This window comes from Nelusetta ayraudi, unplaced genomic scaffold, assembly GCF_046127955.1.
Source record: "Nelusetta ayraudi isolate G7.1 ecotype Tasmania unplaced genomic scaffold, CSIRO-AGI_Nayr_v1 ptg000109l, whole genome shotgun sequence".
NCBI lineage: Eukaryota > Metazoa > Chordata > Actinopteri > Tetraodontiformes > Monacanthidae > Nelusetta > Nelusetta ayraudi.
The window spans coordinates 1,322,108-1,337,173 of NW_027466159.1; the positions used below are offsets into that span (position 1 = coordinate 1,322,108).

A 15,066-nucleotide genomic window follows, 5' to 3' on the forward strand; every position below is an offset into this window, starting at 1 on the left:
TGGCGTTTGACCCGGTCTGAGAAAGGTTTGTTTGTTTTCTGCCTGTTCCATAGAGTTGAAGCCTCTTCCTCCTTAAAAACTCGACCCTGTGCCACCTGCAGTTTACTCCGGTTATTTATTTATTTTTATTCCAATCAAGGTTTCTTATCCTTCTTTTCCTTATCTCACTTCTCACTTTTCTTTGGTTCGGCTTCAGCTCCTTTGCCCTTCTTTGTTTGAAGTTCCCTTTTCTCTTTCAGCACAGGTATCTCTGATTTCTAAACTCCACTCATACTTTTTGTGTGATGGCACTTCCCATTTACACCCTTTAATACATATATATATATACATATACTTTAATACATACATATATATATATATACATATATATATATGTATTAAATTCACAAACATTAGAATTTACACATAACAGGAGATAAATTATACTTTGCACAAGGACAAAGAAACAAAAGCATTAATAGCAATAAAAAAAAATAGATAAATGAAAGGCAAACAATAAGACAAAGAGAAAAAAAACAAAACACAAACAAAAAAACAGAAGACGCCAGGGATACAGAGCAATTAGCTTAAGATGTTAAAGTGGGAGCATAAATTCACAGTTTTCAATGTTTTCTTATTCTTAGCAACATCTATTGACTGGAAATATCCATTTACAACACTTCCCGTATCTTGCCTTGCTACAAGTGACGTCATCATTTAGCGACTTTGTGTTGCCTGGACAGCCACAATAGTTGGTGGTGTCTGTAAGTACACAGGTCTGACGACCCCCAGACCACCTCCCTTCTCCCCGGTTTGTTTGCATGACGGCGCCACCGTGCACGGGTCCATTCACGCCCGGAAGCCGCAGCAGCCGCAGCCGCAGCCGCAGCCGCCACCGCCACGCACATCTTCCCGTACACAAGCAGACAGAGGAGCGTCCCCAACGCTGGCGATGGACGATCGGTGCATCGGCTTCCAGGCGCAGATCGCCTCCATTGTGGAGGTCCTGGCCAACTCGGCGGTGGCCGAGATCTGCAGGCTCGTGGACGACGGCTACGCGGCGCTGCGCTCCCAGATGGAGCGCGAGCGCGAGAGGAGCGCCGAGGAGAACGACGCCCTGCGGCGCAAAGTGCGCGACATGGAGGCGAGGATGCGGAGCTGCGAGCGAAGGATGCGCAGGCGGAGTCAGCGGGAGGAGGCGCGTCATTTTAGGCCGCACGCAGGTAAACACACAAGGTGGAGATGGGGGGCGTGAACGCATGCACGAACCCGCAGCACGCCTCATCAGCTGATCACGGGGACGCGCCTCCTTCTCTTCCAGTTGTGTGCAGGCTGCGGTGTGTGTTTGTGGGTCTCCTGACCTGGCTCTTGTTAACTCAGTGGTGTACAGTGTGCATGGGTGGAACGTGTGAGAATAAAGGTTGGGTGCAAGCAAACCGAACAAGGTGCTGACGTGGAGTGCCTTGAAAGTCCTGCAGCAGTGGGAGAGAGTGAGAGTGGCTGCAGGTGCTTCAGTAGCCTCAGCACACTGGGCCCAGGTGTGCTGAGATGACTGAGGTGGGAGGCTGGAAACAATCACAAAGTTGACACGCCCACCAGAACTTCCCTTGTGACACTCCAGGGGCATCACACTGTGGCCAGGAGGACTGTGTGTGTGTGTGTGTGTGTACCTTTATCAGGTCTGTCAGCCAGTGTTACGTCGTGAGCGACTATAGGGGTAGTCAGGAGTGATAATATGGTCATTTAAAAACGGGCAACCGGGTCACTGTCTTGGGGGACAGAGCCAACACTTGGCTTGGGGTGTGGTCCGTAACCCTTGATAGATATCGGGGACCTTTGTGACATCATCGTGGTGTGACTTCCAAAACTGTGTTTTCGTTGGACAACAAAGTCTTTAAAGCAGAATAAATTCTTGCTAATATTAATTATTTATGACATGAAGAGCTGCCAAGTGTTCTCGGGAAATATGTCAAAAGGAATTCTTCTTCTTGTAATACCATCTGGAAAGTTTTGAATTTCCATCTTCTGCTGTTCAATTTTGGACCAATTCTATGAGCTAACACTAGACTTCTAGGCACATCCCGGTTCTCTATACATCTTGCCAGTTCGTTGGTACTTTCTACCCCTGCATCCTCCTTAAGAACATCCACATATGTCAGGGTGGGACGTCCATGTGTTGGTTTCCATAGCACCAATTTGCTGGCTGTCAGAATTCACAAATTATTTTTTTCTAGTTGCTTGTTGTTGTTGTTGCTTGAAGTGAAGAAAACTGAGCTCTGCTGTTCACTGTCCCTCTGTATGTTTTCTGTGCAGAGAAAAATAAGCATGTAGAAAATAACGTTGGTTATTGTTATTTACAGTGTCAACATCCAATAACATCTGACTGGTCATAACTATTACTGATTACAGTTTGGTTGTGCTGTAGTTGAAAATGAAAAAAAAAAACAAGTAGCAAAGCTCTTCAAAATGGTCATCATGATATCTGACCTTTGACCTTTGGTCAATTCAATCCAGATTATTCAACCCATGTATTGTATATATAAAAAAAAAATCAAAAGAAAAAAATTCCTTTTGACTTTTTTGACTTTTTTTTTTTTTTACACTATTATGCAGACTTTTATTGTAGTACAGAATACTGTGTTTTACTTGTGCCGTACTTTTGACACCTCTGCTGACGTGATATTGGAGGGTGGACGATACAGGAGTTGTTGATGGTTCCAACTGCCTGCTCCTCCTGTTCCCTCGTAGATCCTGACAGTCATCAGTCTCTGGTGCCGCCTCCTGCTGGTGCCAATGGAGAAATGGAGAGTCCCTTCCATCACCTGCCACAGGTAAAGCCAGAAGAATGATCACGGTCACTGGAAACGCTGGGTATTTCATAGATACTGAGAAATACATGTGGCATGCATAACCAGTTCACTCGAAAAACTGAAATAGCTGAAGTTTCACTTTGCAGCGACTTCCTACTTTGTGTTATCAGAAAAAAATGAATGTGTCATGCTGCCGAGGTTTGGATGGAAATACACTCTCTCCTCCAGTCAGTTGGGTTTCTAGAGAAGAGAAAATTGTGAGATCAGGAAATGACGAAATGATGAAGATAAGATAAAAAAAGAAAAAATAGAGGAAGCAGAAGCGAGTGGGATACTCAAGGTGAAGACTTTTTCCGTGTGGAAAAGGTGTTACGGTTAGGGTGTCAGGGTAGGGGATAAAGCACGAATAGGAACCCTCCCCATCTTACCATGTGGCTCAGCCACCAGTCTCTGGTCTACTTTGGATGTTTCTTCCTGCTACTTTCCACCTGCTCCCAACAGGAGGAGGCCAATGGTCTGCTGACCCTTGTCAAGCGGGAGAAGATGGAGGGGGACGACTGCAACCTGGACCTCAAGGTGGAAGTCAACATCCACTCTGAGTGTGGCCTGTCTGCCGGTGAGTGTGTCTCCAGAACGGGATTAAGCCCACGGCTCTCCATCAAGAAGCTGGCCGGACTTGAGGAGGTCAGCAAGGTTCCCGTTTGTCTCTGTCCATCCAGGTCTGGAGCCCAGTGAGGAGACTCCTCCCAGTGACATCCTCCTCGACGCAGGTGTCTCCAGCATAAGCCAGGCCTCCTCCTCATCCCCCCGCCCTCCAACAGTCGCCACAGTGGATCTTGCCTGTCTTCCTCGAGCCAAACTCAAATCCAGCAAGCCCAGCGGTCCACCACTCCAGGTCCTGATCCCTGAAGTACCGGCTAGGGACCTAACCGACGGAGGAGCTCTAAAGCCAGACATTCAGTTGGACCATTCTCTGGAGGAGGAGGAGCTCCTGACCTCCAGGTTGTCGGCACACGTGACCACGGACGAGCCCGGACCATGCCCGGACCGCCTGGCTGGCCTGGGCCTGGACCTGGCTTGGATGCAGGAGCGGGTCGGACATCTTGGTGCAGCGTACGCAGTGGCCCAGCTGGGTCTGGCGAGTGGCGAGGCCGCCCAGCCGTCGGCCTCCTTTCCCGCACAGGCAGGAGGGGAGGCTCTGGACAGCCCCCCCACCCTGCACTTCACCGGCGCCGCCCACGAGATGGCGGCCTTTGCCGCGTCCTTTGACATAGCGGCTGCAGCCGCTGTAGTCGTGCCACCGCCGCCTCCTGCGGCCCTGCCCCCTGCCACTGCAGCGGCCCAGAGACGTCCCTACAGGATCAACGGCTCCTCCGCCGCCAAAGACCCTGCTGTGTGCGCCGTTTGCGGACGGGTCTTCCCCAGCGCTGCCACCCTGGACTTGCACCAGCGGGTGCACACGGGTGAGAGGCCCTATACCTGCTCGCACTGTGGCAAGGGCTTCGCCCAGCCCAACAACCTGCGTGTGCACCTGCTCATCCACACCGGGGAGAGGCGCTACCGCTGCTCGCTGTGCGGCAAAAGCTTCATCTCTTCTAGCCACCTGAAGAGGCACCGCACGGTCCACACGCAGGAGAAGCCCTACAGCTGCTCGCGCTGCGGACAGTCTTTCAGCCAGATGTGCAGCGTCCGCCGACATCGGCAGCAATCCCAGTGTGGCCTCTAGACCAGCCAAGTAGCCCTCGGTTTGCTTGGATGGTTCAAGGAGTGAATGAAGTGAAAATCCCTCTTAAATGGGAATGAAGTTTTGCAGCTTGACTGTGAAGAGGTGGGAAGCAAGGCTGTAGCAACCCTGCACAAAGCTGATGTCTGCCCTGGATTAATTCTGAATTCTGACTTTCTGAAAACTGACTGTAAGAGTTTAAAATGCCAAGAGTGTCTGCAAAAGTGTAATTCCAAAGCATCATTCAGAGGGCTCGTTCCCTACTTTCAGCCGTGATAACAAAAGTCTGTTGTTGACTCAAGGGATCAAACAGTCATGTAACGCGCACATTTAGGAGCCTGTAGAGCAGGAACACTATTAACTCTAACCCTGTAATCCTGTAACCATAACCTACCTGACCGTCGCTCTAACACTATTAACCCTCACTCTGGGGGAGGAGTCATTTATCAAACACAGTTTATGTCCTGAATATTTTAAGTTCGATTTTAACAAATTGGGAGAAAAGATCTTGAATGAAAAATGTCCTTTGTGCAAGGCACAACTTGGAGTAATCCATCCAGTTGTTTTTTGTTTGTTTGTTTGTTTTCTCAGACATGTATACCAAAGGAAAAAAAAAAAAAAATCAGGACCCTGATGATGAGTTTAGTGACTAGATTGAATTCCCTCTCCTGGAGCTCATGAGCACTACCCAGCCTCACAACAACAAAACTGACTTCTGTCTTGGATTTGCAGTGAACTCACAACGAACTGCTTCAGTTTACAAAAATAATTTAACGTTTCCTTTCGAGCACTTTAAGTCTCCTGACACTGTTTGGTTCAGCTGTGGGCAGGTGTGACCACTTTGTCACGGAGTACTAATTACATGTAACTTTACTGTGATATGAAGACTGCCACAGTATTGTTGATCGTGGCCTTTTTTTCTTTTAGATGGTAAGTGTCAGTTGTCCCTTGACTTATTCTTGTGGTAATTGCCTGCAGTCTGTCATGTATGACTGTTTTCATTTTTCCATGTATTTTACTTGCAGTATGTGCTTCTTTTATTTTGGTCTTATGGCTTACGACTGCATCTTGTTCGGAAAGCTAACTTTCAAACATTTTTACAGTTGCATTGTCCCTCTTTCACCATTCCACGTGCAGGTCAAAGGTCTTTTTATCATCAACCATTCTTCTGTAAATGTAAACCATTGTAGGTCTGTACAAAGCTGTAAATAAAAGCCACTGTTGTGTTTGTACCTGACTGCCGCACGTTGTGTCGCACGGCAACTAAAACAAAGATGTTTTACTCTCTGTATTCTTTTATGATACGTTCTGGCGTTTTTGAAAATATACATTAAGCATAACCTTTGGAGTACACACAAATCACCATGGCCTTGAGGCGGTGTCAGTGTCTATCTTACAAACTCCGAATGAATTCCTGAAACATGCTTCAGGAACACTTTTGAGAAGTACTGAGTTTTTACTGAACAAACTTGGTCAATTATTTCACATTTTACCTTAGCACCAAGCCCAACACCAACTCTAACCCCAACCTCAACTCCAACTCCAACTCTAACCCCTGTCCCAACCGTAACCCCAACCAAAATTCTAACCCCAATCCTCAACTCAGTCCCAACTCCAACCATAATCCTGAACTCAAACCAAACCCTAACCCAACCCGAACCCCAATTCCAACCATAACCCCAGCCCTTACCCCAATTCTAACCATAATGCTAAGCCCCCATCCTAATTACAACTCCAATCATAAACCCAACCCTATCTCTATCCTAACCCCAAACCCCAACCCCAACCCTAACCTCACCCCTAAACCTAGCCCTAACTTTAATCCTTCCCATTCTTGCAAGGAGCTTGAAAGTAAATGCTTCAAGATGCTTGCAGGACATTTTAAAAATAGCAAACTCCCAGTTCCTCCAGGCCAACATATTAACAGGTCTGTTTCTACCTTGTAGACACTCGCCTTTACGGATTTTAGTATGCTATGACTTTTATACCCGAAACTGATTATGTAATTGTAATCCGTTTTATCTTGTGTGATGTCAACTGTGCTCAAGGATAGTGTGTGCGTGTGTGTGTGTGTGTGTGTGTGTGTGTGTGTGTGTGTGTGTGTGTGTGTGTGTCTTCCAGTCAGGGAGGAGGATACAAACGTTGTAGGTCAGTTGCAGGCCTACGCTCTCGTGCAACGGAACTAAACGGTGAGATCTGAGTAAAATGAAACTGGGCTCAAGGTGCACTTCCTGTTCCTGAGAAACCCCCGCTGACCTCTGTCCATTTAAGACGAGCTGTCGCTGCCAGCACCACTCACAGCTTCTTGCTCCACCACTGACCCCAGAGAGACCTGAACCTCCGCCATGCGGTGCTACACCCTCTACCTCCTGCTGTTGCTTGCCCTGTGCGCCGCCGCTGCCTCCAAGCCCCCACGGACTGCATCTCGAAGGTTTCCGCTGAAGATCCCAAGCATGTCCAGGCTGGAGCCGCTGTTGGAGGGTATGTGTGTGTTTTTTTTTTTTTCTTCATTTGTCAAGTTATGTCGTGAATTGACTGGTGCATTCTTCTTGTCGAGGAGTGTTTCTAACCACTTTTTGTTGGTCTGGTGTGAATGTTCAGACAAACGGTTCCTGGAGCTCCTGCTGGAAGAATTCAGAAGGCAGAGGGAAAGTTGGACTTCTGGAGGCTCCACGTTCCGATCCGAGGCTTCCCTGCTATGGACTCTGGCAACCTCCAGCTTGATGCTGCTCCTGTTGCGGGTTTTATCCTGACAAACAAACCATCCTTGTAGTCAAGTATTATGTAGTATATTTATTATGTTAAGTTACATTAATGTTAAGTTAAGTGTTTTGTGTATTTAAAGATAAACATGTTTTTGATATCTATGATACACTTTTTCTTAATATGAATGTGAATATGAATAAACATTTCTAATGTTGTTCTCCATGGATGGTGACTCACTGACTCACTGACTCAATTTTCCAATACTGAGTCCTTGATGCTGGATCCTCCTGGATTTTGGGGTGCTGCCCCCCAAAAAATCTTCATGAACAATAATAATAGCAGCACCGAGTCAGTCTGAGCACCACAGAAACAAAATACACACTCTTCTATACAAACATACTGTAATATCAGTCAAGTTTAAGTACTTTTTTTAAGGACATGGGACAAAAACATTTAAATAATTCGGAAATGAGCGTGTTAAACTAACAGAGCTTTTTCTTTTTCATTTTTCTTACGTTTAACAAATTTTACCTGCTTCTTAGCCAACTCAGGGTCAGGGGGGTCTGCAGGAGCGATGAACGTTTGTGGTTGAATTTCAATGATTTTGTTTGTGGATAAAAATTTTAACATACACATTTAAAAAAAAAAAAAAAAAAAAACAGATTCTAGGGCACAATCTTGAGGAAAAAATAAAACAAAAATGTCTTTCAAATTTAATAAGTGGGCTTAATCAAGATGATCGGAGCGGCCTTTCTGCAACCGGAAATGACGACACAAAATGTTGCCAGACACGGAAGTCGGAGCGGCAGAACAGCTTCATCTAGCACCGAGGAGCCAATCTCCTTATGCCACCGGGGTCGGCAATGTTTCGCTAAACACTCCGTGAGCCCCTCGTCCCGTCCTCCCGGTGCTGTCCGGACACTTTCCAGCGGCAGCCACTTACACTCAGGGTCGGAAGAATGTCCGACCGCCTAGCCTTCCAGACCCAGCTGGCCTCCATCATGGAGGTCCTGGCTAACGCCGCGGTGGCCGAGATCTGCAAGCTGGTGGACGACGACTACGCGGTTGTGAGCCTCCAGATGTCCCAGTGCCAGCGGGAGAACAAGGCCCTGAAGAGGAAGCTGCACCTACTTGAACTGAAGGTGGCCCGGGCTGCCGCCGGCAGCAGGCTCCGGGAGGTCGCCGGGAGCAGCGGCGGCAGGCCAAGGGTGCAGGTCAGCGCCGTGGACCGACCACCTTCCACCGGTGAGCGAGGCAGACGGGGTGGGCCGAATCACGAGCAGAGAAAGTAGTCACTGTGTTTTGTACTTGGATAGAAGTCCGGATGTTTTGTGTAAGATATGGCAAAAAATTAAAAAATAAATAAATAATGTGGTAAAATTAGAAGTACTGATTTAACTTATTTACTCAAAAAGTAATAATGTACGGGTATTAAAATGTATGGAAGGTTGACGATGATGATGATGATGATGTCATCATCATCATCATCATGATCATGATGATGAGTTAGTGACCCCAAGCCCAGGTACTCTAAAATGATCTCCTACCTGTAAAATATCATCCACTTTTATATTAAACTACACAACGGCAAAAGTTCAAATAGCTCCACTTCCACAACAACAAGTCATCGTCAAAAGTTGTCAGATAATTAAATATTCAAATAAAGTACAGCTAAGTACCTGGAAAATCTGCTTAAGCACAGCAATGAAGTATTTGTAATTTGTTACTTCCCACTTCTGACCATTAGCAGTTTGGTCAGAAGTCCCCTGTACCCAACGTGAGATATCATTATTATACTACTGTTGTTGTTGTTGTTTTTGTTATACTGACACGACTACAAGTAAAACAGATTCAGGTTGTTTTTTTATGTGGGGCAATCGCGTCGCAACCATCTTCACAATGATTGATGCTACAGGACGAGTGTACTGATCAACAAACAGAGACAGAGGAAAGCAATCTGATTGAATTGTTATTGATGTTTTTTCTCTCCGACCCACGTGTAGACGGTTTGTTTAAGCCGCCTACGGTCACAGCGGCTCCATGGCCACGACGGCCAACTGCAGGCCCCCCGACCAGTCAGCTGATTACTTCAGGCCACATCCAGAGGAAGGTGAGCACATGAAGTGGGAGAAGTAAAGGTGGCTGCTGGTTAGCAGCAACTAGTGTTTTTACACCTGATTTGTTTTAAAACCAATTTGAACATCAACAAAAATATAATGTTGCCATTTTAGTACAAAACTTTTTTTTTTTTTTAAATTTTCCTGCTTTTTCAAATTATAGGATTTCCTCCAAATTCACTTTATTGTCTTTCCGTCCTGTTTTCTGATCCACCTTCATGAAGTGGAGCCACTTTAGCGTCTTTGAAGCTAATAATGCCAATTTTCACTCTGACATCAACAAAAGTTTGCTGATGTATTTAATTCCCGTCTCTATAATGTGAAAGTCAATCAGCAGCCACTTTACAGCTTTTTCTTCTCTTCCTCAGTCCCCTGATGTGGAGCTGGTGAAGGAGGAGGAGGAGGAAGAAATGCAGGCCGACGTGTCTCTCGCGCAAGACCCCGACGAAGACGTGCGACTCATTGGAGATGACGGTGAGGCACAGAGACAGACTGGATGTGTGTCTTTGGGTGACTTGCCATTGCCAGGTCACCATTCGATTCAAAATTTGATTACAGTGCAGAGTGTACTGCTACTTGTGTATTATTGGTCAAGAAATGATGTTGTTTCATAGATAATATTACACCAAAACAAAACCTGAGAATTGCTGCCCTTTACCTCCCAGATGGTTAAATGAAACTATACACAAGTAACACCAATTAGCGTTTTGTAGGATAAAAAAAAAAAAAAAGAAACTCAATGCTCAATTCAATGAATCAAATCAAATGTATTTATATAGCACATTTTAAAACAACAAAGTTGATCAAAGTGCTGTACATAAGTAAAAAACACACCATTAAAACAGATAAACAACTAAAACGGCAAAGTATAAAAACAATTCTAAACAATTCAGATTTCTATCCAGTGAAGACAAAACGAAGTTCAATTTATTGATTAAAAGTTTTTTTTCAAAGTTGATGAATCAATCCCTGTGTGTGTGTGTGTAGGAGTCTTGGAGTTTGTCCCGTGTGAAGCCGCAGGACTGAGAGCGCAATTCGAGAAGCAGGACAGCGAGTCTGGTTCCTGCCAGTTGCAGAGCAGCAGCAGCAGCAGCAAGAGGAGGAGGCGGGGCAGTGGCAGCGGCAGCGGCGGTGGTGGCAGAGGAGTGGAGGTCAGTGGCTCCTCCCCTCGACTTAAGCATCAACTCCTCTTTTCCTCTGCGGAGGGCGCAGACTCGCTGCAGGAAGGGCCAAACCCCCAGCAGTCTGCCCAAGACGGCCACTCACCAAAGTTCAACACTAGCGCCGACCCGCTGGCCAGCAGCGAGTTGACCCACGAGGTCGAAGCAGGAGGAGGGAGGCCGTCTTGTTCGTACGCCGTGGCGGGGGACGATCTCGCACTAGCAGATTCTAACGCCTGGAGTGTCTACGACCTCCCGCTTCCCTCGCGCCTCCCCTGCCATCCGTCATTCACGGGCGATGGTGGCAAGCGACTGTTTTCATGCAGCTACTGCGGCAAGGCCTTCGACCGGCCCAAAAAGGTGGAGATCCACCAGCGGATCCACACGGGCGAGAAGCCCTTCGGTTGCTCCACCTGCGGAAAGACCTTCTCCGAGGCCGGGAACCTGAGGAAGCACCAGCAGGTCCACACGGGGGAGAAGCCCTACCGCTGCGCTGCCTGCGGCAAGGCCTTCCTCCGCCTGCACAACCTGAGAACACACCAGCAGAAGAGCCACCCGGGCCATCTAGAAAACTCCTGATCCTGACCCCCTGACCCAGACTCCGATTCTAACTTTGGTCCCAAAAACCGATACACATATATGTATATACAATGTGTGTGTGTGTGTGTGTGTGTGTGTGCACACACACACACATATTTGATATATACAAATAAACAAAACACACATACATATATATAAATATATATGTGTGTGTGTGTGTGTGTGTGTGTGTGTGTGTGTGTGTGTGTATATATTTATATATATATATATATATTTATGTATATATATGTATGTGTGTGTGTGTACAAATATGTATATGCAGATGTATATACATATACTGTATCTTTACATATACCCAATTTTTTTTTAAGGCAAATTTAATGGTCGCACATGAGACAGCAGATGGAGAGTTTACAGACAGTCATGGATTGTCAGCTGTGATGGTGGTTGTGGGTCAGAGAGTTTGTGGCCTCAGTTTGTGTGTGTGTCACACTGCAATGTTTTTACAGACTTGGAATAAAAATTTTAGCTCGTCAAACCAATCAAAATGTCTCGTTTCATGACTGTCGAGAGTCTTTGGGATAAATTTTCAGTTGCTACTGTCAGTCACGGAGGACATAACATTAAGTCGTAAATACTCCCTGTCACTGTGTTACAGTTCAAAATATGTCATTGAATATGAGCTTGTGACAGTTTCACCAGTGGTTTGCGGTACTGTAAGATTCAAGATCAACCTAATGCCAAATAAACACTGGGCCAGTATCACGGTACTAATACTTTTTAGTTAAGTTGGATGTATCATGTTGCTAATCCTGAACGAATTTTAATCACCTGTTTTTATGTTTTATTTTTCAATTATTAATCAATTTATAACCCAAGACAGAATCCAATGCCGTTCGTGCCTTTAGAGCAATTTTTTTTTCTTCTGCTAAATACATTCCAAGTTAATGGGAAACCTATACTTAGTAATCAATACATACCAATGCAATGTCTATATACAAATATCAAGGATCTATCTCATTGCACCTATTTTGAGCAATACCAGTACCAACATTTGTATTGATACTATCGATATTTGGATCAATACCTGCACCACCAAATGTCAGTATTTTTAACTAATAATAATTGTGCAATATTAATTAGTTGTAACCCAGGTCAGAATAATTTTTTTTTTTAGCAATTAGAAAATATTTGTCCACACCGTTCACTGCCTGTTGCACCTTGAGAGCAGTTTGTCACCACTCTGTTATGAAACACTGTTCTCATTCGCTTGCTTGCGCAGAGCCACAAGGAGGGAGGGGCCGCAGAGGAGGAGGAGAAGGAGGAGGAGGAGCCAGACGTGGTGCTGGTGAAGGTGGAGAGATTGGAGGAGGCGGAGCCAACCAGCGGCCTCAGCATACAGGAGGGTGAGTGGAACGCTGCGGGTCACCTGGCCTGCCTCACTAGACAGCTGGTTAGCAGCAAAGGACTAATGCAAATTCTGAGTGTTTGAAGCGTCTTATAATGTGAATTTTGGTGAGACAGCAAATGAAAAATTTATTGGCTTGTGTGCACTGATTTATTTCTTTAATTTTTTATTTTGTTTTATTCGTCAATTTGTTTTATTATTTAAAATTTTCAGACAGTTGTGTTTTACAGCCTTGTGTGTTGTCGTTGACATTGTTGCGGTGAAAGTCGTGAACCAATGTGCCGTGGTCTCACCCGCAGGGCTGGTGGAGTCGAGCACAGACGACCACGGCGCCGCCCGGCTGTTTGACGAGACCACGCAGACGGCCAATCAGCCACCGGGCCTGCAGGAGGGGGCTGATGGGCGGGGCTACGACCTGACCTCTCTGTGGACAGACGGGGGAGAGGGAGGCCACGACGTGACGATGCCATCGCCTCACTGCGCTCCTCTCTCGTACATGCCCCGCCCCCTGATTGGCGGTGGCAGAGAGGGTGCAGACTGTGGTGGGAGGGCGTGTGCAGGCTTGTCCTTTCCGGGTCCTGTGATGGAGCTTGGGGCGGAGCTGGGGCCAGAGCTGGGGCCAGAGCTGGGGCCAGAGCTGGGGCCAGAGCTGAGGCCGGCCGGGACCAAGAAGAGGAGGCAGAGCGTCTGCTGTTTCTGCCAAAAGGCCTTCAGCTCACCGGCCAACCTGGAGTCCCACCTAAGGACCCACACAGGAGAGAGGCCCTTCGGCTGCTCCATCTGTGGGAAGACCTTCTCCCAGTTCTGGAACCTCAAGATCCACAAGCACATCCACACTGGGGAGAGACCCTACCAGTGTCCCCACTGCCCTGACAGTTTCTCTGATCCAAGCAACCTGAAGAAGCACCAGAAGAGGCACCACCCACAGCTGCAGCACCACCCACAACAGCAGCAGCAGCATCACTGAACCACTGGCAGGACGTGTGTTACTAACACACATATCCAAATAATTTATAAATGTTTATTATTATTATTATTATTATTATTATTATTATTATTATTATTATTATTATTGTTATTTATTATTATTTTTATTTTATTTTATTTTATTATTATTATCATCATATATGTATTTTATTATAAGGTTGATAATTCACGAGTTATACACACACACACACACACACACACACACACACACACACACACACACACACACACACACACGTATACATTATGTAGATATATGGAATGGCCTTTATTTGTCACATGTACCGAAATACAGGCATAATTGTATGTGCATATATAGAGTCTACGGTCTACTTTCAATACATGCAGATGGGGCCCTGAGTTCTGTACTTAGGATATTATAAATAGTGGGTCTTCTCAGCAACTCAACCTGGTCAGATAGAGCTAAAATTCTAAGAGACTACCTTTTAAAAAAAACACAGTTAAGAGGCCTGACCATTCAAACACACACATATGTATATATATGCATATATATATATATATATATATATATATATATATATATATATATATATATATATGTATATGTATATATATATATATATATGTATATATATATATATATATATATATATATATATATATATATACATATATATATACATATATATATATATATATATATATATATATATATATATATATGTATATGTATATATATATATATATATATATATATATATATATATATATATATATGTGTATATATATATATATATGTATATATATATATATATATATGTGTATGTATATATATATATGTATATATATATATATATATGTGTATGTATATATATATATATATATATATATATATATATATATATATATATATATATATATGTGTGTGTGTGTGTATATATAAATATAAATATATATATATAGTGTGTAACTCATGAATTATCGGTCTTGTAAAGTGAAAATTTTGTATTTTTTGTATTTTTTTTAATTGATAACTGCTAATCCGATTATTAGTTCAGCAACTATGATACACAAAGACGATGGATTTCTATGATGACAATATTTAAATCGCCCTAAATACAAGTTTACTGGGGCTTCAGCCTTTGGGTGGAGACATAAAGACCGTTGAGACACTGTATGTTGGTTGTGTTTCTATTTAAAATCGCATTTTTCCAGCAGAGGCAACGGTTGGCTTTTGCTGTATATGTAGATTTTATTACATTTTTTCCTCTATTTTGTCAGAAACCATGATGCGTTGTGTTGCTGTCGTGTAACAGTGTTGAACAATTAAAAGGATTTTTTTAAAAAAACAACTGTTGAATGTATTTCTTATTTTCATTCTTTTCAGATGTTATCACATCTCCTCCCCACCTTCTTAGCTGACATTACATTTAATTTAATGTAATTGGCTTGTGATTACAGAATAAACGTGAACAGGAAATGACGTTTCGCTGACGTCACACCGCAGCTACTGATCTCGTTGTATGGGCAACTTCTCGTTTATCCGAGAACTCCTTATATGGAAAGACAAAAAAAATGTAATTTTGCCACAGTAATGTTTTTTTGTTTTTTTCTGAAAATTATGTAAAAATGTTTAAATCGTGCACCTTTTAATGTCTGACTTCTTTGATATATT

At 44.3% G+C, this 15,066-nt stretch overlaps 2 protein-coding genes and 1 long non-coding RNA gene across 3 annotated transcripts in view; 1 reads left to right on the forward strand and 2 right to left on the reverse strand.

Annotated features, from left to right (window-relative positions):
• LOC142903286 (uncharacterized) overlaps positions 1 to 15,066 on the reverse strand; it is a 153,891-nt gene that overhangs the window by 37,605 nt on the left and 101,220 nt on the right. The gene's annotated exons all lie outside the window — the stretch shown is intronic.
• Positions 1 to 15,066, reverse strand: part of ddt (D-dopachrome tautomerase) — a 76,398-nt gene that overhangs the window by 9,600 nt on the left and 51,732 nt on the right. The gene's annotated exons all lie outside the window — the stretch shown is intronic.
• Positions 700 to 13,520, forward strand: LOC142903300 (uncharacterized). Its single transcript, XM_076048854.1, has 10 exons — positions 700 to 1,202; positions 2,728 to 2,810; positions 3,291 to 3,405; positions 3,509 to 4,513; positions 8,095 to 8,463; positions 9,222 to 9,328; positions 9,704 to 9,809; positions 10,323 to 11,071; positions 12,318 to 12,441; positions 12,743 to 13,520. Exons 1-10 carry the CDS (start codon positions 932 to 934, stop codon positions 13,408 to 13,410), a joined length of 3,597 nt encoding a protein of 1,198 aa, XP_075904969.1. The 5' UTR covers positions 700 to 931; the 3' UTR covers positions 13,411 to 13,520.

Coding starts and splice junctions, on each gene's coding strand:
- LOC142903300 (XM_076048854.1), top strand. CDS start 932: ATGGACGATCGGTGCATCGGCTTCCAGGCGCAGATCGCCTCCATTGTG. Junction 3,406..3,508: donor TGAGTGTGGCCTGTCTGCCG/GTGAGTGTGTCT, acceptor CTGTCCATCCAG/GTCTGGAGCCCAGTGAGGAG. Junction 4,514..8,094: donor GCAATCCCAGTGTGGCCTCT/AGACCAGCCAAG, acceptor TGTTTCGCTAAA/CACTCCGTGAGCCCCTCGTC.